Source organism: Strix uralensis, chromosome 9, assembly GCF_047716275.1.
Source record: "Strix uralensis isolate ZFMK-TIS-50842 chromosome 9, bStrUra1, whole genome shotgun sequence".
NCBI lineage: Eukaryota > Metazoa > Chordata > Aves > Strigiformes > Strigidae > Strix > Strix uralensis.
The window spans coordinates 5,201,244-5,224,479 of record NC_133980.1 but is presented as its reverse complement, the minus strand read 5'-3'; the positions used below and the strand labels follow the sequence as shown (position 1 = coordinate 5,224,479).

The 23,236-nt window shown below is 37.7% G+C and overlaps 1 protein-coding gene across 2 annotated transcripts in view; it reads right to left on the bottom strand.

The window, feature by feature from the left end:
* Positions 1 to 23,236, bottom strand: part of SERPINI1 (serpin family I member 1) — a 53,842-nt gene that overhangs the window by 5,187 nt on the left and 25,419 nt on the right. For both annotated transcript variants that reach the window (XM_074878460.1, XM_074878461.1), the window contains exons 2-7: positions 21,197 to 21,464; positions 19,243 to 19,473; positions 16,366 to 16,560; positions 15,321 to 15,525; positions 6,912 to 7,009; positions 723 to 809 (exon numbers count right to left, since the gene is read on the bottom strand). In XM_074878460.1, coding sequence (XP_074734561.1) covers positions 723 to 809; positions 6,912 to 7,009; positions 15,321 to 15,525; positions 16,366 to 16,560; positions 19,243 to 19,473; positions 21,197 to 21,446 — 1,066 coding nt within the window. In that variant the 5' untranslated portion in view covers positions 21,447 to 21,464. The remainder of the gene's footprint in view (positions 1 to 722; positions 810 to 6,911; positions 7,010 to 15,320; positions 15,526 to 16,365; positions 16,561 to 19,242; positions 19,474 to 21,196; positions 21,465 to 23,236) is intronic.

Genomic DNA, 23,236 nt, shown 5'->3' with positions numbered 1-23,236 from the left:
TTCTCCAGGACATTGTTTCCCAGTGTTTCATTTACTTTTACATTTTCACTGCACTGTTTATAAAGACTCATGCATGCCAGTAATCTCTGTCCATATTAATGTTACAAGTTACAGATATTCATGACCAGAGAAGTAATTCTTCCTTTCTTCAAAGGCTGGTGCAAGTACAGGCAATGAGAAATCACCTAACGATACATATGGGCAACTAATGTAACTTATTTTCAAGAAAAGCATGTGATAACCAAATAAATCAATGCTGGCCTCCTACCATTAATAGGGGACAGCTACATTTTTGCATTGAGTTCTTCCCATCTTGCATCTCTGTATACAAGCTTAGTAAAATGCAATTGCCACAACTCTCAACTCCTAACTATTCTGGATCAAATGCCTCTGACCATCTCAATTAGCAGATAAAAAATTACGAATACTTAAATTCCATTAAAAAAAAAAATAATTGCAGTCTATACCCTCCTGACAATCAGAAACAAAATAAAGGTTTTCCACAGAATGGTCAAAATTCTTTGTGAAACATACCATGATAAGAAAATGCTAAAACTTTTCATTTCCAGAATTCTCTTCTGAAAAGCAGTATACTTGCTATGCTGTGTCTTCATGCTATATACTATGTAGCTTTCCTTGCTCTACAGCAAGTCAGTTTTAAAAAATTAACTTAACACAGAATAACCAGACATTTGATTTAGTTCTGCTTTTCAGTCAGGTACCTGAGGCAGCAGCAGCTTCTGATCCTTCCTCATTAACTTCTAGAAATGCCTTGTGAAATGCCTTTGCAAGGTAAAGTTCCTTGTTATCTGAAGAGGAAAAGGAAACATGAATTTCAAGTGGCTCTACAGTAAGATTGAAGTATTTTAAAAAACTCAAAACAAACACTGCCGAAACCCCCAACATTATTATCCACCTATATCAAGTAGGGAAGGATAAGACCTTTGTGCATAGGAATTGTATTAAAATACTTTCTGCCAATACCTTTAATAGCACCATTTATCTTGCTTAAATTTCTAGTGCTCTCCTATGCTACGTATATTAAAATAGGATGGCACTACCTAGAGCACCAGTACACCAGACAGAGTAAAAGACAATCCTTGAACACAAGATTTCAAATGCAACTATTGGGAAAAGGGGTTATGACAGAATTTCACTTCTGCATTAGGTGCAATATAGGCTTCCTCCAGGAAAATTAGGTATTTTCTTTCTTCCTGTCATTATATTTAAAAGAAGCTAAAGAGAAATATTTATTGCAAAAACCACCATGGAACTTGTTTTTTTTCAGTCTTGTCTGTTTGTCATCCCTCTTTGTCAGAATTTTAATTTCAGTCCAAGGCTACTCCTGCTTAAGTCAGCGGACGTTTCATTACTTTTCTTCAGTGGCTAAATGATCAGACCTAGTGGAATACTCAGCACCTTTCAGGAAGCAAGACACGTGACACCATTTAATCTGTTTGACTAAGTTTCATCAGTAAGACATAACAAGGATTAGATATACATTTATTGTACCTGCATAAAATCCACAGTAATGACAGAGCACAACTGGCAGTTAAGAAAGGAATAAAAGCTTTCTCAACAGGGAGATACACAACCATGAAAAACTAATCTAACCACCCCAGTGAGACAGCTATACCGTTTTGCATTTCTGATCCTTCACTAAATGTTCAACACCAAAAGTCTAGCTGACAGTTGACTAAGGAGGGAAAGCTTGGGACTATTCACCCAATTGTTACCCATTTATTTTGGCTTTCACGATAGCCACTAGTTCTAATACTAATGCAAGCCAAACCCACGAGAGACAACAGTTTAAAGTGTCTCTCCCCAGCAGATCTCATTACTGCTACATACACTCAGAACTGAAGTAAACCTCCTAAGTCCAGCTGCTTACCTTAAATCTCACCAACAAAAGCCCCAAATCATTGCCTTTGGGATTGTGTGTAGTAACACATATACTAGATTGCTAAATACTGTCCTAGTTCTAGGCTTCAGTTCCAAGCCTTCAGTAATGCTATCTTAAAAGCTGGGATAAAGTTTCCACCGTGTTACTTTAAAACAAGGGACACACAGCATCTGCTTAGCTTGAACACTAAGCATAACTCTCACAGTTTTTGTCTCTTTCACTGTTAACAGAAAGGCCACTTGAGAACACTAATATCACCTTTAAGGCTCAAGCATTACCTGTAAAAAATAAATCACAAGCTAACCAAATACTGCAATCAAGTGTTAAATAGTCATCCCCTAAAGCTCCCATTCCATTATGGGCCCATTAAGACTCAAGTTTTCAAAAAACTTTTTAGAACAAACACTGGATGTGCAAGCACATTTACATAGGTGATAATGGATAGATACCTAAGGCAAAAAGGGTGACAGATCCAGGCACCTCAGTAATTCCTGCTGTGTATGTCTCACTATGTCTGCGCTGTCTTAGTAAATGTGCCAGTCAACAGGATTCTTAGTAAGTTTATTGGTCAGTTCTGCAAATTTTAGCTTCCAGGCAGCTGTATTGTGCCACCCTTGCTTGAGTCCATTTCAAAGCTCTAGGGAGCATTTGAGCTATAGGGCACATACCAAAAGAAAACAATAACTTTGCAGCCTTTACAGAAAAATGATGTTTTGGAGTTCCTTATCTTAAACCCAAATACATTTTTATGTTTAATAACAAAGAAAGAAAGGCCCACTTAGCCTAATCACATATTTCCATCACAGACCTTTTTTTTTTTTTTTATTACAGCACTTAAGCCTGCTCTTCTGACCTGTAATATTCACCACAATACTCAGTATATTTTCATCCTGAACGCTTTAGTTTACATAGGGTGGTGGTGCTTCTGGTACTCCAAGGTATATTTCTGGTCAGAACATTTAGCATCTCAGAAGACTGGTCTCCATCTGATGAGCTTATAGACCCTAATTCAGACAGCATAAACATTGCTAACATTTGCCATCAGGTATAATACTAGGCCTACTTGTAAATGTTTTCAGGATCTGAGTATTAACAAACCCAACAATATTTTGTTGACAGAAATACAAAAAGTGCCACTGCAGATGAGACCAGCATGAGTCTAGCACACTGTGCCAGCTATAGTATTATTGTTGCTTCAGAACAAGAAACAAGAAGCCTTACAGATGAAAACCACAGCACAACCTACAAGAAAATATCCTTACACCCAGCATGTGCCTTATACCCTAAACCAAGTTTCTAATCCACTGAATATATAGAATGCCTTTATTCGATGTAGTATAGCTATTTTTGCTTGCTCCGAAGCAATTATTCTTTTTAATCCTACCAATCTCATGACCTCAAGGAATAACCGCAGAGATCTTTGCTGGGTAAGTTTTCCATAAGAGAAGTACTTTCTATTTGGTTTCAGTTTGTCTTTCACTTCATTGGATGTCTTTGTCCTTGGATGGTGAAAAGGGGAATTCCACATCCCAATTTACTTTCTCCAGACTCTTTATATTGCCACCATCACATCCCTCTCATTTATCCCTCCCTGAAGTAAATGAATCTATTTTCATATGGAAGCATAATGTTGTCACTGCGCGTTGCGGCAGTCTTCTCTTTGTTCTAGTTTGTGATTGTTAAATCACTGGCTGCAATACTTCGTATCATACACATCTTGTTTTTATTACACATCTTTCTTTTATGGCTTTCACTGTGGATAAGGTGGGGCTTACTTGAGTATCTACTACCATGTCATTTTTCTCTCTAGTAACTTCTATGAACCTGGATTTTCATGAGAACCAACATGATTTTATTGTCAGCACCTCAGAACTAAGTCCCATGGAGATTTGGTACCAAAGTTTAAGCTTTCTGCAGGACCCTAGCCTAGATACCATTAATGTGTGGGAGTAATCTGAAGCTTACTTCTAATGTACATAACTCTGTTAGTATCACACTTCATTTGTCATTACACTCCATATGCTTGCAAACTCCTACTCATAGCTGCCAACTGGTTGCTCTGCAAGTCTCATTTTAAAGAAGCATGGAGGTTTATGGGCTTTTCTAGCTTAGATTGGCCCAGAAAAATTATACCTACTTCAGCCAAGACATCGAAGAGCTATTTACTGGACTGATGCTCTTCTAACTACTTTATACTGTGAAAGTAAGTCATTAAGATCACTTCACTGCTCACTGAAATGCAGGTCACCTTGAGGTTAAAAGCAGTCGCCATTTAAGGCATTATACAACAGTAAGAAATATTATAATCTTTTGAAAGAGAAGGGAAATTTTACTATTGAAATTAGTTCAAGGGTAAGTCCTAGGTGGTGTCAAAATACTCAAGTAGTGTGTTTATGCCCTGTGTAAATTATAATATCCCACATACCAGAAGATGTTTCAAGATTATTCTGAAACACCTGATGGAGTCTGAGATGCGAGTAAAACCTGCCAGTCTTTTGCTGAAAGCCAGAGCCTGAATACATGCAACTAGACAGCCAAATAGGAACGTCCTCCTACTCACCTGTGTTAATTGACCAAGAACTTAATTTCTGCAAGCAAGTAACATTTAAAATGTGTATTTGGTTTAATACTTTCTCTTTGGTTTCTCACAATCCAGCTATCCCAGAAGGTAAAGCCGACTCTTCTATTTCCATTTTTCAGATTGAGTGCAAAAAGCAAAAAAAAAAATCTAAATATTGAAAAATAAGTCTGTAATCCTGCAGTTTGATTTATATCCACTAAACCCACATAGAATTTCACTGAACTCAACAATCTGTGCCTGGATCTGATTACAGGATTAGGGCTGCTGTTGAAATTGCAGACGGCTTTCCTTGACAATAATCCAAAAGCAAGAGCAACAGGAGAGGGGGAGGACAGTATTTTTAAACGCAACAGAAATTCTCAAAAATCTCCTTAGATTTCTTTTATGATTTGTATCTTCCTAAATTAAAAGTGTCCAGACAAACATTTTGCTCAAATACCTGCATTTAGGGTTTCATGAAATGCCTAATTTTCCAGAGGGGTGACACTGAGATGCATGTAAACTTCTGGCTTCAACTTCCCTGTTACCTGACATACTGTTCAGGTATTTGTGAAAGCAAGCTTTCAACATTTTTTTTCATGATTTTTTTTTCCTCCCTTCCTCCTCCCTCCCCATTTTACATTGTGAAATTAGAGATAGGAAACATATTCTGTATTTTAATTACTTAAAATTCCATCTCCACCGCATCAACAGCAGAGTTTTCATGAAAAACATTACTTCAAAAACTTTTTTATTCTTAATTTACAAATGACCTTTTCATCACCTGGTAGCACATACACTTTTAAGTGAAAAGCAAGAATGTTACAGTAAAACTTAGCAATTCTCTCTATACACTGTTCTACATTGCTTAAGTTAATCTTTAAATGGCAGAGGAGTTAATTCAGTCAGGCAAAACATGGTATTTTGATTTTGTACAGTACAACTGTCAAAAATATTAAACATTAAAAAAATCATTAGACACATGGATTAAAACACAAGCACGTTCCAATCTTTCTGCTAACCTCTCAACTACAGAATTAGTCCCCCATACATAGGTGAATTTTACATGAAATTAAATAAGAGCCAAGCACTGCCTTTGTGGTTCAAGCTCCCGTGCATTTTCCATTCTCCTTAGTACTCCTCAAGTAAATACTTTTCTCTATATAGACCAGAATTTATTGCAAAGCTTACTTTTCTTTGGGGTGGCAGAGAAATTGAAGGTGTTTTTCTTCAGAAAAATGGTATTTCTTTAAAGAAGGATTTTTCATTTATTCAAATTCTTTTCACATTAGCTAACTCTAGCCTTTCCCACAATTTCACCAGAAAAGCGGAAGCATCAAAACTGTGGAATACACTATAAAAAGTATTTCAAACTTCGCAAAAATGAAAAGGATATCAAAGGATATGAAAATCGCAAACATTTCTACTGTAAATTTTAGAGAAAAATTTGCCTTCATTACAACTATTTTGATTAAGCCACACAGGTGTGATTGCTTCCAGAGACAGACAATTAAAAACAGGTATTTCACATCAGTCAAGGATCTATCTGGCTGATTAGGCAGTAACCCATAGCACAAAAGAACCCATACAGGGAGCAGCATATAAGCATGTTAGAAGAACAATGACAGCAATCTCACACTGGTGCATGCTTCTAGATAGAGAATAACTGGGTTTGCCAAAATGCGGGTCTGGATAGACCATGCTAAATACAGGGCTTGTGTGGCTACTTTCACACAAAAATGAAACAACTTCTCAGGCAAAGATGACTCACTAGCTTTTGTGCCACTTCAATACCTTTTAGGAAGTATTAAAAGCATAAATATCTAATTTCCACCTGAATTTCTAAATGTATTGGATATTTCAAGTTCTGAAAAGAAAGTGTTGACAACATATTGAAATAGGCAAGCAGCATATGTGACTAAATTGCTTTTATCTTGGAACTCTTCCTTTCCTACACTGCTTCTATACAGCAGGTATCTGGGGAGATGACGAACTGTACAACAGCTTAACGCTCTTAATGCTGTGAACAAATAGCCTCAGGAGGCAAAAAACGACAACACCCTTGTTGTGCGACTCCCGCATCCCTGATGATGGCAACATCAAGGCACTGAAGCCATATATTGCTCTCATGTGGCTCTGTCTCTTGCAGAGTATTACACTTTCTCTACATTTCTAATGAGACCCCCTTCTGAATTACTCAGAGTGAACTTTCCCAGGTCAAAAATCCCCCACCCCACACACCCCCTCTCTGATGGATTTCTCCCCTGCCCCACCTGCTCCCACAGTGAGCACACTCTTACATTATGCAAAAATCACAAAGGATCAAAAAATTGCTTAGTAGGTTTGGGGTTTTGTTCCATAAAACCACTCTGAAGAGCTTTTTGGCTCTCTTTAAGTGATTTTAGTACCTCCTCATATACCCTGAGAAACAACACAAGAACCTCTTACCGGACATGGCAGTGAGGTCAGCACTGCTGCTGAATAGCTCTGTAATTCCCAGACCTCTCCAGACATCTTTCAGATCGATTTCCTGTTCCACTGTGAACCTGGAGAATGTAAGAGAAAATTACAAAAAGCCCAGATATAAGCAGTACTTATTGTTATTAGAATGTTAAAATTTCTAGGTAATGACAATTGAAACACCAAAGTAAATAATGTAAAGTAGGAGACTCTGTGCTGGCAGTATAATATAGTGACACCTTCTACAAAAATGCTTACAAACAAATTATTCTCACAGCTGGAATTTTTTTTCTAATGCAGAAGCAATCAAAAATATGCTAATAGTATGCACAGTCCCTGACCATAAAACCTCAGTGCAAAATTATGCAGTAGCTAATGTAAATGCTTACTTTTTATACAAAAGGTTTACTATAAAAACTGAATTTAACTGTACACATACTAGAATAGAATATCAAATAAGGCAAAGGACAGCACAAACTTCACAGACAGCTGTTGGCAAAGGAGGAGTAGGAAAGTAAGAAAGATACTCCATTTTTGTTTAGACAGTATGAGCAAAGGCCAGCAGTTATGAACAGGAATATAAAGTATTTCTGACTCAGCTTCCGATTACTCTGGTGGCAAAATTTTAATTGGGTTTCGATTGTGAGTAAAGAAAAGAGAAAACAAATAGTTGTTAGCACAAGTGCCCATGTGAGTACAACCTGGCAGGATTTCAGGGTTAGCTTGCAAAGCCGTGTTCTGGGCTATGTTACTATGCTGGAAGGACAAATTGAGATTTATCCCAAGGGCAAGATTTAAGGGCAAAGGCTTGTTCCATTTACAAAGACCGCTTTTCAAACATTATAAAAGTTATGCCTGTTGTCAGTAAGAGGAAAAAAGACTCAAGTCCTTTATGTATGGCCAGAAACAGACTGGACAGCTGGAGAAAAAGAAATATATCAGAACAATAATAAGAATGGCAGCCCTGACTAGAAAATAACAGAAGTCTACAGACAACCACAAGAGACTAATTATAAATGTTTGTTATGGGTGAGTTATGGGTTCTCTATAGAATGATCAAACAAATTATTACTGATTTACATTATGCTGACAGTGACTGGTTATAACTGTACAACACAAAATATATAGCCCATGAGGTGGTGTTACAGTTTTTCCAGCGAGCCATTCAGTTAGAAACAACTGCAATTCCACTGCAGTCCTTAGTGATGGGTCTTACCTGTGCTGGAACCAAATAAAATATGTGCTTCTGTGCAGTTTCCTTTTTCAGGATTAAAACTCCTCAGCTACTTGGAAGAACACAATCTTTTCAGAAGAAAGCATCATAGCCCAGAACTCTGAGCAGAGAACAGCTGATGAGGAGCCAAGATGTACAGTACCTCAGCACATACAAGCCTTGGCAGCTTGAAAAAGAATAATGTGGACATCAAAAGACAACTGGATAAGAGTCAAGTGGATCTTCCTCACTTACAACATTTACACAGAATGAGAAAAGTCCAATACACAATCTACATTCATAATGAACTTAGAAATGCCATTAGAAGCCAAAAATCTATGATGGGATAGATATTAGCCATGACCCAGAGAAGAATTTTATGCAAGTTAAAATAAGATCTGGAGATAGCTCAGGATCCATAAATCACTGGTAGCATCTCAAGTGTTCATGTGCCCTGTCCAGATGAATTCCAGGATATGCCTGGAATAAAAACACAAGAACTGATTGTTGTGATTTTATTGTTTTGGCAGTTCTCAAAAGAATCCAAAGAGGCCAACAATGATTTATGTACTAGAGGAAGCCTCTCATGGTGTTCTGGCATATTCTGCATCAGTGTGGCAGCATTTGTTAAAAAAAAAAAAGAAAAAAAAAGAGATTACCTGAAAAGAGCCAATAGTATTTTAGGAGATGGAAATGTGTCCTGTTAGCTCTCTTCTCCTCTTAGAAAGCTGTGGACACTCACACTGGTCAAAAACTACAGTGGCAGGATGCTCACAAGACCTGATGTATAATTTTACCTTTAAGATAAGAAACAAATCTACAAGTTGCTCATTCAAATTTCCCTGGCTTCTAGGCTCCAAAACTACAGACCAGTTTTACTCTCCCTACTCACTTGTAAAGTAGGCCCAGGTCTGTTTTAGAGACTTTAGTAAAAACCCTAAGAAAGATGACCTGAGACTTGATTCCTAATGCTAGAGTTAAACAGTACAGAAGTTCTGTCTGTGCACATTGACTAAACCCAGAGGGAAAATTCAGAAATATTTCCTTCTATATTAAAACTATTTTATAACATTTTGAAAAATATGTCCAACTGTACCTACCTTACAAACATCCAGAAAAAAAAGCAAATGAACATTAAAATGTGTTTTATAAAAATTTCAGAATGGTGTGTTTTCCCCTTTTTGGCTTTTATTTCACCACAGTTAGTACTAAATTATCAAGCTTTCAAGACAATTTAGCTATTAACTAGCAATGTCAAACTAGTAAGGAATATCAGGACAGTAGCAAGAAAAGTCTGCATGAAAAGCCTAATCTGAGGTCACAAATAAGAAAAATAACTGCAAAAAAGCACATTTTTTTCCAACTGCAGAGAATCACTGTAATATATAAATGGAAATCAGGTGGGTTTAAGTCTCTGGACCACTAGACAGAAAATACACTTATCTGCTACGTGATGAATTATGACCCAGAAAGAAAGCATGACAAAAGATACTTCTGCATCCTAATCAAAAGGTTTGGGGGATGTTTTTGAAAAACCCCAACCCAAACCTGTAAAGCCTCAGCTGAATATGCATCTGAAAAAAGAAAATGCACACAAGTTAATTGGTTATATTGATAAAAAAATACCTACGTGAAGAATAGTAGCAGTCACTTAACTACTGGATATAGGCTATACCTGACTGAAACCTCTGTAAAGGCAAATACTTAGCAAGTGGATGAGTGAAGGTCTCTACAGTATCTACAGAAGTGAGTTCCTGCTTTTATGACAAAAATACGGTAGACCAAAAATACCACATCAGCTCTATAAATACCAAAGTATCCCCTTACAAAAATAAAACTAATTACTTCCCTTCTCCCCTTTTAGCTTTGTCATATGGTAAAAACCCACCCTAACCCACTATTAAAAATAGTATCTCCCCCTCCTTTCTCACATGCTCTGAAGAGCAGGGAGAGTTACAGATAAGCTAGTAATGATATTTCAAATATTTAGCTGACATCAGAATTAGTCTCTTTTGAAAAATAATGGGGGGGCTTTTTGAAATTTAATTTCAGGCTACGTAATCCAAAGTAAACATTCGGTATGAGTTATCCTCCAGTCATATTCAGATTTCTTTGCATTCCTTATAGACAGTGATGTAGGTATTCAAAATCAAAGCTGACAACCTAGAATACAGGAGAGAATTTAAATCTCATTTCCCAAGCCAGGCATTTGCTGTACCTTCAGAATTTGGAAACACCAAGCTATATGATACTAGCCCTGACACATGGTTATTTGCAGTGTTTGTCACATATAATGAACCAGATGGTCATTTTTTTTTTTTTCCCCACAACCTTTTAGGTGTTTCTGATGCTAAAAATACAATGAAAAATCAATTTCAATACTTCAGTATCAGAAGTCATGGAGTAGTTGCAACCAGGAGCATTAAAAACCACAGAGGGAAATCCAAGAAACAGACACTGAAGAAAAGATGAGGTATTTTCACCATAGGACCAGAACAGAACGGCTGGTCTGTTGGGTCCAGAGGAGAGCTTCTGTACTTAAGCCATTCTAGAAGGTTCACCAACACACATGTTCATGGATATATGCTTCTCTAGACCACCTCAGAAAGCTACTGAGCAGAAAGATATTAATAAGGGATAGTGACTCTGCCTGTCATCTGCTAGCCAAAATCAAGAAGTGAAGATGTGAGTTAGCTCTGTATTTATTTTTACAACGTTCATTTCTAAAGACTCTCTACTTCCTACATGTAAAATGCAGTCCAAATAGCTGAACTTCCCTTGATTTCCACCGTCTTTGGATCTCTCCCACATGAAATGAAGAACAGAATGAGATGCTTCGGAAGTAGAATTAGACTGAGAAACTAACAAGTAGTTCTCTGGAGAGTTTAGCAGAGAATTATGATATTTTCTTAGAATTTAAAACTTACACAAGCATTAGATTAATGATTAGATTAAAATCCAGTCTCCTTAGCTATGTATGTGAACCTTTAGGCTTTGTACAGAGCATTAACTTTAACATACCATACCAGGCCATGTTTCTTCTATTTTACAGAAGATAGAAAAAAAGATAGCTTCATCTTTCATGATGCTGTGCAACCCTTCTGAAATGCTGAATTTTTTTGTGAAGTCCTTAGAATTGAAGTCTTTTCGTGAAGTCCTGATCCACAGAATCAAGAAGGATTAGGGTACACTTTCTAGTTCACTTCTGTTGTATAACTACAGCCTAGTGTGATTCATCCCAAAGGCTATAATTTCAAAAATTACTAAGAGTTCTGAATGAACCAAAGCAAGAAATACCAGGCTTTCAGATTGGTTCTAATACATTAAATTCTGCAGAACAAAGCAAACAAAGGAATGGCTCTATTGCTTCAAACAACAATATTCTTGCTTGGAGGACAAGCCCTCAGGATCTGAATCACTATTTTAACCCAGCAAGCAGCCTACAATACAAAGCTGCCAGGTGATATCAAATCCAACGTTTTGGTTGGAATTTCAGCTAGGTTGTCCTGAGGTGCTAGAACCAGTCTGCATGATTTAATAGCCTGAAAACAAACAAGCAAGCAACAAAAAAACCCCAATAACAGCAAAACCAAAAAAACCCAGCTGCTCTGACCAGGTAAAGCAAAGCAGGTTATGGTTCTTTCTCTGGCAAGGTCCTTCTACCCATGGCTAAAAGCAGAGCTGCAAAAGTTGGCTGAGTATGTATTTCAGTGGGACAGTTTTATGCCTCTTCTGTGACTGTATCTCAAGAACAATCAGCACTGGCCTACTCCTCATGAAAAGGGGACTCAAACATGTTAAAAAAGGCAGGATGTCTGTTTTTTTCTTTTTGTTTGGTGTTGTTTTGTTTGGATTTAGTTTCTTTTTTTGAGAGAAAACAACCTTCAGCTAAAAAACCCTTACCATTTCAACACCTTCTAAGTATTTTAAAGGTATTTTAAATGCACAAAAAAGAAAGAACATTATTATAGAGAGCTGGGCATACTGGAACAATCCTTAAGAAGAGATCTGCAGGCTGTAGCACTGTTATTAGGTACTAGCTCCTCCTATGCTCTTCAAATAATTTATGTTAGAGAGACAGCTTTGTAAATTAGATTCATGGTCTGTTTCACTCCTATGCAAAAAGTGGATTAAAATGTTGATCACTTTAGTCTGGGTTAAGCTGGAAACAATGATTTGAAAATGAAAATGAGAAAGTATAATTTAACTATTCTGTACAAATCTCTCCTTTGCTATTAAGAGGAATAATACACAATTTCATTTGCACACAGATAATGCAGACAGAAATTGGGAAGTTGTGATTAACTCTGCTTTGGCTAGTCATTCAGGTCCTATTACAAATGTGTAAATGTCCTGGTATCAGCTGGAATAAAGTTAATTTTCTTCCTAGTAGCTGCTATAGTGCTGTGTTTCAGATTTAGAATGAGAATAATGTTGATAACCCACTGATGTTTTAGTATAAACACTGCTTAGCAACAGTTAAGGATTTTTCAGCTTTTCATCCTGCCCTGCCAGCAGAGGCTGGGGATGCACAAGAGGCTGGGAGGGGACGCAGCCGGGACAGCTGACCCAAAGGGCTCTTCCACACCATACGATGTCATACCCAGTATAGAAACTGGGGGGAGCTGGCCGGGGGGCACCATGGCTTGGGGATTGGCCGGGCATCAGTCAGCGGGTGGTAAGCAACTGTATTGTGCATCACTTGTTTTGTATATTCTGTTATTATTTTCTCTTCCTTTTCTGTCCTATTAAACTGTCTTTATCTCAACCCATGAGTTTTACTTTTTTTTCCTCCGATTCTCTCCTCCGTCCCACCAGTGGGGGGGAGAGTGAGCAAGCAGCTGCATGGTGCTTTAATTGCTGGCTGGGGTTAAACCACAACAATAAGTTTTAAAAATGTTCACTTTATAATTGGATAGCATCTTTCAGGATATAAAAATTTAATTTTATTCCACTGCTGCTTTCAATTTCTCAGAGGACAGAGCCCGCAGGCCACATTTCATAACATGTCTTTCTGAGTCAGAGCATAAAATATTTATGAAGTGTTTATTTAGAGCATTGATAAAATCCTGTATATCACCTCTGAATCCCTAATGGAAATCCAACACCTTGGGAGTATGCAATCAATCTTTGGAATTTTTGTAAGAAACTGCAGTATTACTATATGGAATTTCAGGCTCATGATAGTTATCTGTTATAGTCTGAAAATACTGAAGGTAATCAGCACCTGGTTGTACCTGTTTTACTTTTGTATAGCCTTAATTCACAAGTATTTACCAAGTTCTTTGAGGTTCTTATCTAAGAGAGACAGGCACAGCAACTAGCCTGAGGACGGAATAAATAAGGACATTTCATGACCACACAAAACCTAGGTCTCAAACTCATGTCTGAGAACCTGGCTACAGAGAATCCTGGAGTCTCTGGTTTTGGTTAAGAGCATACAAACCCCAAAACTACCTCTATAAACTTAACTCAAGTCATAAACATAATGAATATGTTCTCAATGACATTCATGTATTTAACTTTAGATACCTAATTCTTAAATTTGGAAGCAAGTTTTCACAGATTCCCTGTATAATCAGTGGAGAGAGAGAGAGACTTCAGTTGTGGATCTCGCACTCTAGACTCTGAGAGAAGATGTCCAACTTCAGCACCTGACCCACAGGCTGTGAAACGCTCCAGTTATAAAAGGAAGACTTAAGGGATGCAAGAATCCTCATATTTTACTTCTCATTAACATCTAGGTAAGCTTTGCCCAAGCCTGCAGGAGAGATAGCCTAGGAGAAATGCATCTTAGTGGACTGTTAATACTAAAGCTCCTGGGACCTGAAGTGCCAAGAGAAAAACAAACAAACAAAATCACAGGAATGGTGTACAGTAGGTTCAATTTGTTTAAAACCTGCAATGCAGCTCTTTGCTGCTCTCCCTGCTTCTTGAAAGGAAATACTACTTAAAGAAAGGAACTCTTACTATGGGACAGAGAGAAATAGCCCCCAAAAGCTTCTGTTCCCTCGCCACTCTGACTCCAAGTGTAATGGCTTTAAAGAGAAGTGGAATTCCATCTCGAGTTGGAATCAGGGCATGCTGACAGCACCAGTCCATCTCAATCTGATTTATCCTGGCTAGCCTTGTTTTATTGTGCTCAGCTGCAGTTAGCTTCTTGAAAGTCTTTTCTTTGGAAAGGAACCTGATAAACGGCAGGGATTCTTGTCCTCCTCTTTACATGTGAAATATAACAAACTCAAATCTCAAAGGCACCTGAAAACAAGGAACTATTTTAATGATTAAAAGGATTCACTACAGTTTATTTTTTCTGCTGCTGTATACCCACTGCACAGTGCCACAAAAGTAGAATAAGTGAGTGATCCACAACAAACTTCTGCCATGTTGTTATATAAACACTTCAATGAAATCAGTATGAATCACTTGAAGGACATCATCATCCAACTATACATTATTAGTGACATTTAGTAGTAAACAACTGTTACTAAGTCAAGTGTAGGGCAAGCATGAAAAATATTTGAAGGTAGATAAAACAGAATTCTAGGAAAGATAACCAAGTGGTATATGTGAGCAAATATGCCACTGAGCACACACAACTTATGTCTACAAATGAACTAACAGAAGTTTCGTCCCTTCTAGTAGTAATGTCTTGTTATTCTATTGCTCCTCTAAGGAAAAAGAAACCAGCACTTATTACAACTAAGAAAAAAGACAGAAGACACAAATTGACTGGAATTACCTCTCGAAGCTCGACTCTTTGTATCTACACAGACACACACCATTAGAACTTTTTAAATTAGCAGCACATAGAAATTTAATTAGGACCTAAAGGAAACATTTAAGCCTTTGTTAATTCAGACTTGCAACATTTCTATGGCTCCTGTCTAAATGGAACTCATCCATAACGCGTTGTGCAATACTCTGAACATCATTCAGAGTGGATATATTCCTGATGACGAAGTTCTCCTTTCTGGAGCTTACATATGAAAGGGATGCAAATGCAGTGCTCATCTGCTGCTCAACCACTGCACACCCCCTGGGCTTTCCTGTCAGAGCAAACTTCACGTGGGTGCTACATAACTGCAGACTTGATCGAGAGGTTCAAGTTTTACCTACTCTGCTACTCAGATCAATTTAAATGCAGTCTTTCCCCTTCTGCTAACATGGGAGCATATTCTCACCTTGGTAAATACACTTCCACTTTTTGCTTCTTTACAGAATTAGCCCATTCATTAATCAATGAGGCTTTGACCAGTGGTTCCAATGTTACGAGTGGAACTTCCTGTCTGGAGAGAACGATCATCATACTGATCTCATCCCCCTCATATGGTATTTCCAGAACTTGATAGATACCGCCTGCTTCGTTGGAACCATCACTGAACTCTCCTACAAAAGAAAATCAACAACAAAAAAGCTATTAGAAGTATTCTATTTTCTTCTGTCTTCACTGGGGATAGGGGAAAACCAGAAGGCTAATACTAGGCAGTATTTACTAGATACTGGAACTAAAAATGATTTTGTTTATTCTATTCTGTATAACTGATATTAGTTTCTTCAGTACAGGATTTGAGGCTTACAACTGCTTTCTTAAAGAAAACAAGCTTACGTGATCACACAGTTTGTAGATAATCACACTTCTGAACCTATTACCTAACTCCCACTGGTTAGACAGAGAGAAGTCTAAAAGTTGTTAAGGCTGCCAAACCTTTCATGGAAATGAGCAAAGATTTTTTTATTCAGGAGAGATAATTTTTCAGTGATGAGAGTGAAATACTGCCAATGCTAGACACTGTAGAACCCACTTGGAGTTCAAGCTCAAGTAGTTCTGCTGTTCAAAGAAGCCTATTTTACCTTTCTAAGGATATTACAACAGTAATGAGCAAACATTATTCATTTTAATATTTACCACAGCACAAAGAAAATATTTTAGTGACAATCAGGACTAGCTCGAAAGTTGTAAAGAGATTAGATATATGGATAAACATCCTGAAATCAACCATGTGGCAACAGACACGTAGGTAGAAAAGTAATCAAGGTCATTATAAACGTTGCTATCTAGTTATAACACACAAGCACACACATTACAAGAAGACATCAAAATCAGAGTCCCTTCAAACACCACATTTAAAACTCTAGGTGAAAGAGCAAACAAAAATGAGTATTGCTACCGCAAACCTAGTAAGGGAAGAGACTTACTGGCTTTAAATTGCTAATGGTCCAACTCACCATAGTAAAACTCTCCCTGCTGGTACATCATTGGAATCTGGACCTCACTTTCATCATCTTTAGTGAAAGAAAAAGTTCTTGTGTTTTCAGGTCTGAACTGTGATTTCCAGTTGCCTTTGAAATAGATTGCGTTGATGAGAGCCAAATGGGTTAGAGCACCAAAATCTCTTGAAGACACAAAATCTTTGATCATATCTAAGAAGAAAACCGACTGTCAGTCTGCATGTCAAATTGAGCATTAAATCAAAACTTAAGACAGCTTGAAAAATGCAAGAAAATAAAAAGCTGTGCTAACATATAATTTCCAATTCAGATGTTTCATCAAATCTCAAATTAAACTGCCAGTGTTTTGTAAACCTAAATCACAGTGTAGGTACGTAAACCCTTCCATCAAGTACATGTTAGTCAATTGTTTCTTGATCACTATTTAAATATAACCCCCAACGAAACCGAGTGGAAAAGGGGTCACATAAGGAATGTTTACACTGGTGCTGTAACACAGCTCAGCACTATTGTCTTAAGGTCACAACTTCTACAAACTTTGGCTCCAATCCAAAGCAGCACTTAAATGGGTGCTTAATTTAAAGTGTGTAAGTATACCCATTGGAACTCCACCTGGGCCAATTTTGAAGGAAGCATTCAGTTTCAGTAATGTCCTACTGACTTCAAAGTAAGGATTAATCATAAAAAAACACATAAATTCACAGCATTTGTTCCACTGACATTAGCTCTTGAAAAGCAAAAGAGAAGAAAAACATCTAGCATCTGCTCTATTCATGGGAGGTATGTCAGCTGAGCATGGCAGCTGCTTTGCTCCTACTCCTAAATAAGTCATTTACATCAGAATACAGTCTGTTACCTGCTTTAGCTCATCTTAAATGGCTTGCTTTTCAGCAAAATAATTCTGAGTTGGTTAAATTTGGTGCACTGACCAGATTTGTCACTATTTTTGAAGAATTACAGTCTACTTCAGATAGCTTTCTCGCTCAGTTCTATTTTTAACCAACATTGCAATGCAAGGTGTTAAAATAAACACATTCCTCAGTCTAATTATTACTTCTTGATCCATGGTTTAAAATACAAATTAATTCTGCTTTCTGGAGCATATGACACTGACTAACTGGTGTGAAATTTGTGTATCATAGGGCAGTACTTCTTCTGGGTTGCTGTTTGTATTTCATTTTATCTAGAAGGTTCTTAGCAATGAGATGTGACCAATACTGCCACACTCGTTCTCCATGGTTGGAAAAAAAAAAAAAGAAAAAATTAAGAAGGAATACACTTCCAGATTTTCTATTTCTATTTGGTACATCATATTCCCTTCTATTTTTCAGCCACATCTTGTTAAATACACTAATGTTAAGAATTTTTCTGGCCAGAGAAACCTTTGACAGTTGTTTTCTGCTCCGAGCCTCCCATCATGCTTAACACTCTGGAATTGGAAACCTGCCTGTCTTGTACCCCTCTCCTAATGAGAAAATGAGCCTCTTCCGTCAGAGCTGGCAAGCAGGAGACGATGAGATCTAGTGGTCAGAGACTGGGCTGAGGGGCTGTTACTATCGCAACCTACTAAGAGACCCACAGCTGCCTTTGTTAGCTCTGCACAGCTCCTTCCAGGGCAACAGTTACGAGCCTGGTCAGCACACGTGGCAGGTGTTAAGCAGGAGAACTTGCTGTTCGTTCTGAAAGAAAGAGAATTTTACTTTTCCTTCAGACAGATACCACGTTTCTCTGAAAACACTCTGCAATCTGCTGCATCACTGCCATTCCCTCTATTTCTGTAGCTTGAGATAAAGCGCAGAATTTATTATGAATATAATAACTGCCATTTTCCCTTGGAAAAAACAGATCATTTCCAGAATATAATACATGTATTATATGAGGTGTTTTTCCACTTTGGTGCCATACATTTCCATACAGCATTATGGATTGTTAAGTGCTCAGACTACATGGTGATGTGTTAATACCTTACACAGGATTCCGATACCTTCAGATTTACAATGGTATAACTGATGTTCGAGCGAGGCCCCTGTCAAGTTACTCTTAAAATATCAACCTTCAGAGTGTGCCAGATGAACTAGAATGAGATTATGCTTTGATCCCTACAACGGGGGACTAAGTTCACTCCCATGACTTGAGATTCTGCATGTATTCAGAAAGTGTCACATCTTTGGGATTCCACAAGCGAAGCAAGCACTACATCACACCGATCTGCATATGCATATTTACAACAGTAGTTTTCTGCTTACTCCCCTGCTGCAAATTTTTGTTGTGAAACTCTGTTGACAGTCTTCCTAAAATCAGCTACCCTCTCAACATGCTATCTAGTTTCCTCACACTGGAAAAGATTACATTACAGGGTCTGATTTTGTGGTTCAAAGCTATCTTTTGTATTCCTTGGTATTCTATTTCTCAGTACCTTGTAACTCTGAGAACCAGCGATACTCCACACATCCAAAGCATAAGTCAATAACCCCTTGGTAGACAACTTTTCTGCAGTTAACAATAGTACTTATCTATTTTAAAAAAAAGTTTCATACCAAAATCAGTATTAAAATACTACTAAAATGCCTACCACCAAAACATTCTCCTTTGATAAATGTTACAGATACTTTTAATATAGTAAAACAGGGAAAAAAATATTCAGATACTACTATATGATTAGCAATGGCTAATATTACTTAAGACAGATCATTTCTGCAGAGGAAAAAAACCGTAATTTCAAAGAGTTGATACTAGAATTCTTTTCATGGAAGGCGATACTTTAATCTCAGACGGAACAGATAAAAACCAAGGCAACAATTCAACAACACTGTATAACTTTGGAAACACAAACACTTACTGCAGGAAGTATATAAAAGAATCATGTGGACTTACTATTTGTATGATTCTCCACCCACTTATTGATGTGGGTAGCTACAGCTGCACTTTGGCTGAAATCTATATTCTCTACTTCAGCTTTAAAGTATTTTTTCACCAACTGCAGAAACTTGTCACTGATATGAAATCCATTCTGCACATAGAGAGAGTTAGCAATATTCAGAACATAATGGCTTTCTTCAGTAGTTGCCATATCAGAAAGGTCCTTCAAGAAGGTAAACTCTTCACCTGTGGGAAGAAAAACAACTTCAGTGTTTCAGAAAAGAAAGTTATTCTATGTTCTTCTCCTGCTGGAAATTCACAAAGACATTTTATGCAAAAAAAGAAAAAAATTTTTAATAAACTTGTTTCTAAACCTACACATACACCTTCATATTTGAAAGAACAATCTACAAGGCTGAACATATTATTTAGAGCTTATTTTTTCCTACTATCTATAATTAGCATAATTAACGAGACATTTGGATCCCATCACAAAGCTATCGATGTTAATCTTTTCAACATCAAAAGAGTAATTAAAAAAAAAAATATTCTTACAAGTCACACTTGTATGTCTTGCCACCACAAATCCTTAACAGAATTTTCATTACATCCCAAAAGCCAGCTGTTTAAGGAAAAATGAACTTCAAGTTTTAAAGCTAAGGACTTCCCCACAGACTTCTCTCTGCAAAAAACAGGTCTAGAATTCCCCAGGATCCTGCATGGGGTAGTATAGAATCATTTGCTTGTGTAATGAGGAATCCTGAGTAGGATTAAAGTAGTCTGCTTTAAGATAGGAAGCTTGTACTGTTGCATCACCTACCTGAAGCTGAAATTTCTAATTTAAAAATAAAAAGCAACTGAAAAATTGAATGTAATGATATATTCCAAGCAGAAATCACTGGAGTACTTTCACTGACTACCACTCATATGCAAGAACAGTGAACGGCCCAGCTCAAATCAACTGTTTAAGTTCTTCAATTACAGCTAAGGGATAATTTATCAATGTTTTAGAGACAAACTGTAGAACTAAATACGTGCTGTAGTCTGTTAAGCACATCTTCAACACTGTATTCAGGAATTCCTTCCCAAGATCCTTTCACTGAAGACTTAAGTATGTTGTTCAAGTAAGAAATTTCATTCAGGTGTCAAACAAATTACTCTGATATCAAAATTCATAGAGATTGCCTCTTCAAAGTAATTTTTTGCCAGTCACTCATCCCCTCCATTCGCAGCCATGGTACAGCTGCTGACACTAGCAGGGTGTGCTTGCACTCCCCAGCACAGCACTACATCGGATGTTTGACTTCGCTCATTCCACCCTACAAACGGGACGGTGTGGTAGAGCTGTTCTCTGCTAAAGAAATGAATCCTGTTCTCAGAAAGGCTGATGGGAACACATGGTGTATCGGGCTGAAACAGCCAAGATGCGTGTATTTCCTAAATTAGCTTGTATATCTGTATATGACATTAGGCAATGCAGACAGAACATTAACGCCATAGAATTAGGGTGAGGAACCTACAGGTTCTACCTGAAAGAACCAAGCAAGTTGTGTCAAAGAGACCATTTTCAGTTAAATTACTAAGATTTTCATACTTTCTTATAAGCAATATTGCTAAAACTACCACTTCCCTTTTCAGGTTTCATTATAATCCCTAAAAAGAATGTTCCTAAAAATCTTCTTATAACTCTAGAGGCAAAGGCAAGCTTATTTTGCAGACTGAAACCAAGATCTACAGTTAGCTGCAATTGCTTAATATTCAGGTGCCCGAGCCAGGGTTGTGTGTTGGCATCCCTCAGTTCATGCAGAATTTGCCCAAGCATGCTTCACCCCACCAAACGGGGTGCCAAGGAGCCTAGTGATTAATAACCCAGGGACAGGACCGGGCCACTTCCATCGTTGCTCAGGCATTGCCATCTGTTTCTTTAAGACAAAAACCCCCATAGTAAAACATGACTAAACAGTCTTACCATTTTTTAAGCTGTCAAAACCCAAGGCATGTCGAATTTCTTTCAAAGTGGTTCCATGGGCTCCAAGCTCTACCATTCCCATGGCTATTGCGATGCTCAGAGGAGAGAAAAGAATATTCTCATCTTCCCTCGCAGCTCGCAGCTGATTGTAAACATTCACAGAAAGCTCAGCAATGGTTTCATCAGGAAAATTTGTCTTGAAGGCTTTGCTTTGCAAAACAAGCAAAGACAACAGTCCAAGGAAATACATGTCTTGAGATTCTAAGATCTGCAAGATAAATTTTAGAGAAAATAAGTTAACCTTGTTTAAGAAATAAAAGATTCAACTTGAGAGAAAAAAGAATAGTAAACTATTTAGTCTTAATTCTGTGTGGAAAAAAAAAATAGTCAGAGTTCAATGCACAACTCAGTTATTTGGAGGAGACACTAATACATATACTGTTCAAACTGCAGTAATGATCTATTTTCAAAAAAATAACCTACTTCATTATGTAACTACATGTTTTTGAAATCTTTCAGCCATAGATTAACAAAACACGGTTTCTACAGAAAAAGACCTCAAAGACATAGCAACACCTCTCCTACTTTAACTTTTTGATGTTGCTGTTGTCGTTGTTAAGCAATGCTGATCTGGAATTGGTCTGTATTTCTGTACTTTTTCACCAAGGAGACCCACAAATCCATTTCTTTCATCTGACCTTCCAGTAAGATGCAACTTATCTAAGTCACTCTAAGCCCCAAACTGGTAAAACTATTTCAAGCACTGTAAGAGAGCTTGCTGACACTGGTGACAAACGAAACTGACCATGATGTTGCTCAGTTGCAAAACACATGGCAGGCAGCCAAAACTTCTTTGAAAGAAAAATAAATCATGCTTTAGTTACCAAATGAAATCCCTTTTGTTAGTAAATAATGGTGAAGAGGTGGGTACTTATGCTAGCTAAGAGACACCACCTGCTCAGAGGGTAAAGTTACTGTACACAGCAGTGAGAAAGATCCAACAGGGGAAACGAGAGTAAAACTAAATAGAAAAAAGGGTTAGCACTAATGCTTTTGACTAATCCACCCTCCAAGCTTTGCTAAAATGCTTCAGTAAGCAACAGTTCTCACCCTGTCCCAGTTTAGCACATCACACAACTACTGGTATTAAAATTTTAGCTCCTGGAGCAGTGTATATCTGTCTCCATCCTCCCATTTTTTCCTTTAAACTTCATGCTACCTTGGCATCTGACCCACTGCTGCCAAGTGGCTTGGGTCAGGAATACAACAGAACCCCCATTTCAATTCCTTCTCTTTGCCGCTTGCAATCTCTCTTAACACATAACAAAGCAAAGATTCCTGAAGCAGCAGGTTAGACAGCACAAGACTAAAAGCTTTAGTCCAGAAGCGTTTACATGTTGTTGTGCCAGTCTTCAGGGCTTGTCAGCATGGGACAAATTTGTGTGAATGTGCTATTTATTCTGTTGCTCGACTGAAGTCAATTTGCATGCAGCCAGCCCAAGTGCTTCTGCCTTATGCTTCCCAGCTCTCCTGTGTCTGCAGTTACCATGGGTTTCTATATACCTGACACAGAGACCCTTAGTGAGCTTTATACAACATTTATATTATGCATTTCATCTTCAAAGGACTATGTAGCATTATCTAATTAACTCGCACAACACTGAATGATACATAATTTAAGCATTATTACTCACATTTTCTAGCTGAGGAAATATAAAAAGCAACAGGGTACACGTACGTGCCTTGGCAGCAACTGATGCAGTCACTAGTTAAGATCCTTCCTGTCCCCTAGACACGGATCAGCCTTTTGTTTATTTTTGCCCTGAGAAAATTAAATAGATGAACCAGTGCAGCAATCACACACACTTCAGGGGAAAAGGACAGGCTCTTAGTGTGACATGGTAGCTAAAGCCTTGCTTCTCCCCTGCCTCATGTCTCCTTCCTGATGATTGTTTCCATATATGTAAGAAATATGCCTCATTTCTCAATTTCTAATAAGTCCTCCTCTATGCTGGCATCCCCTCATCTCTCTGGCCTACC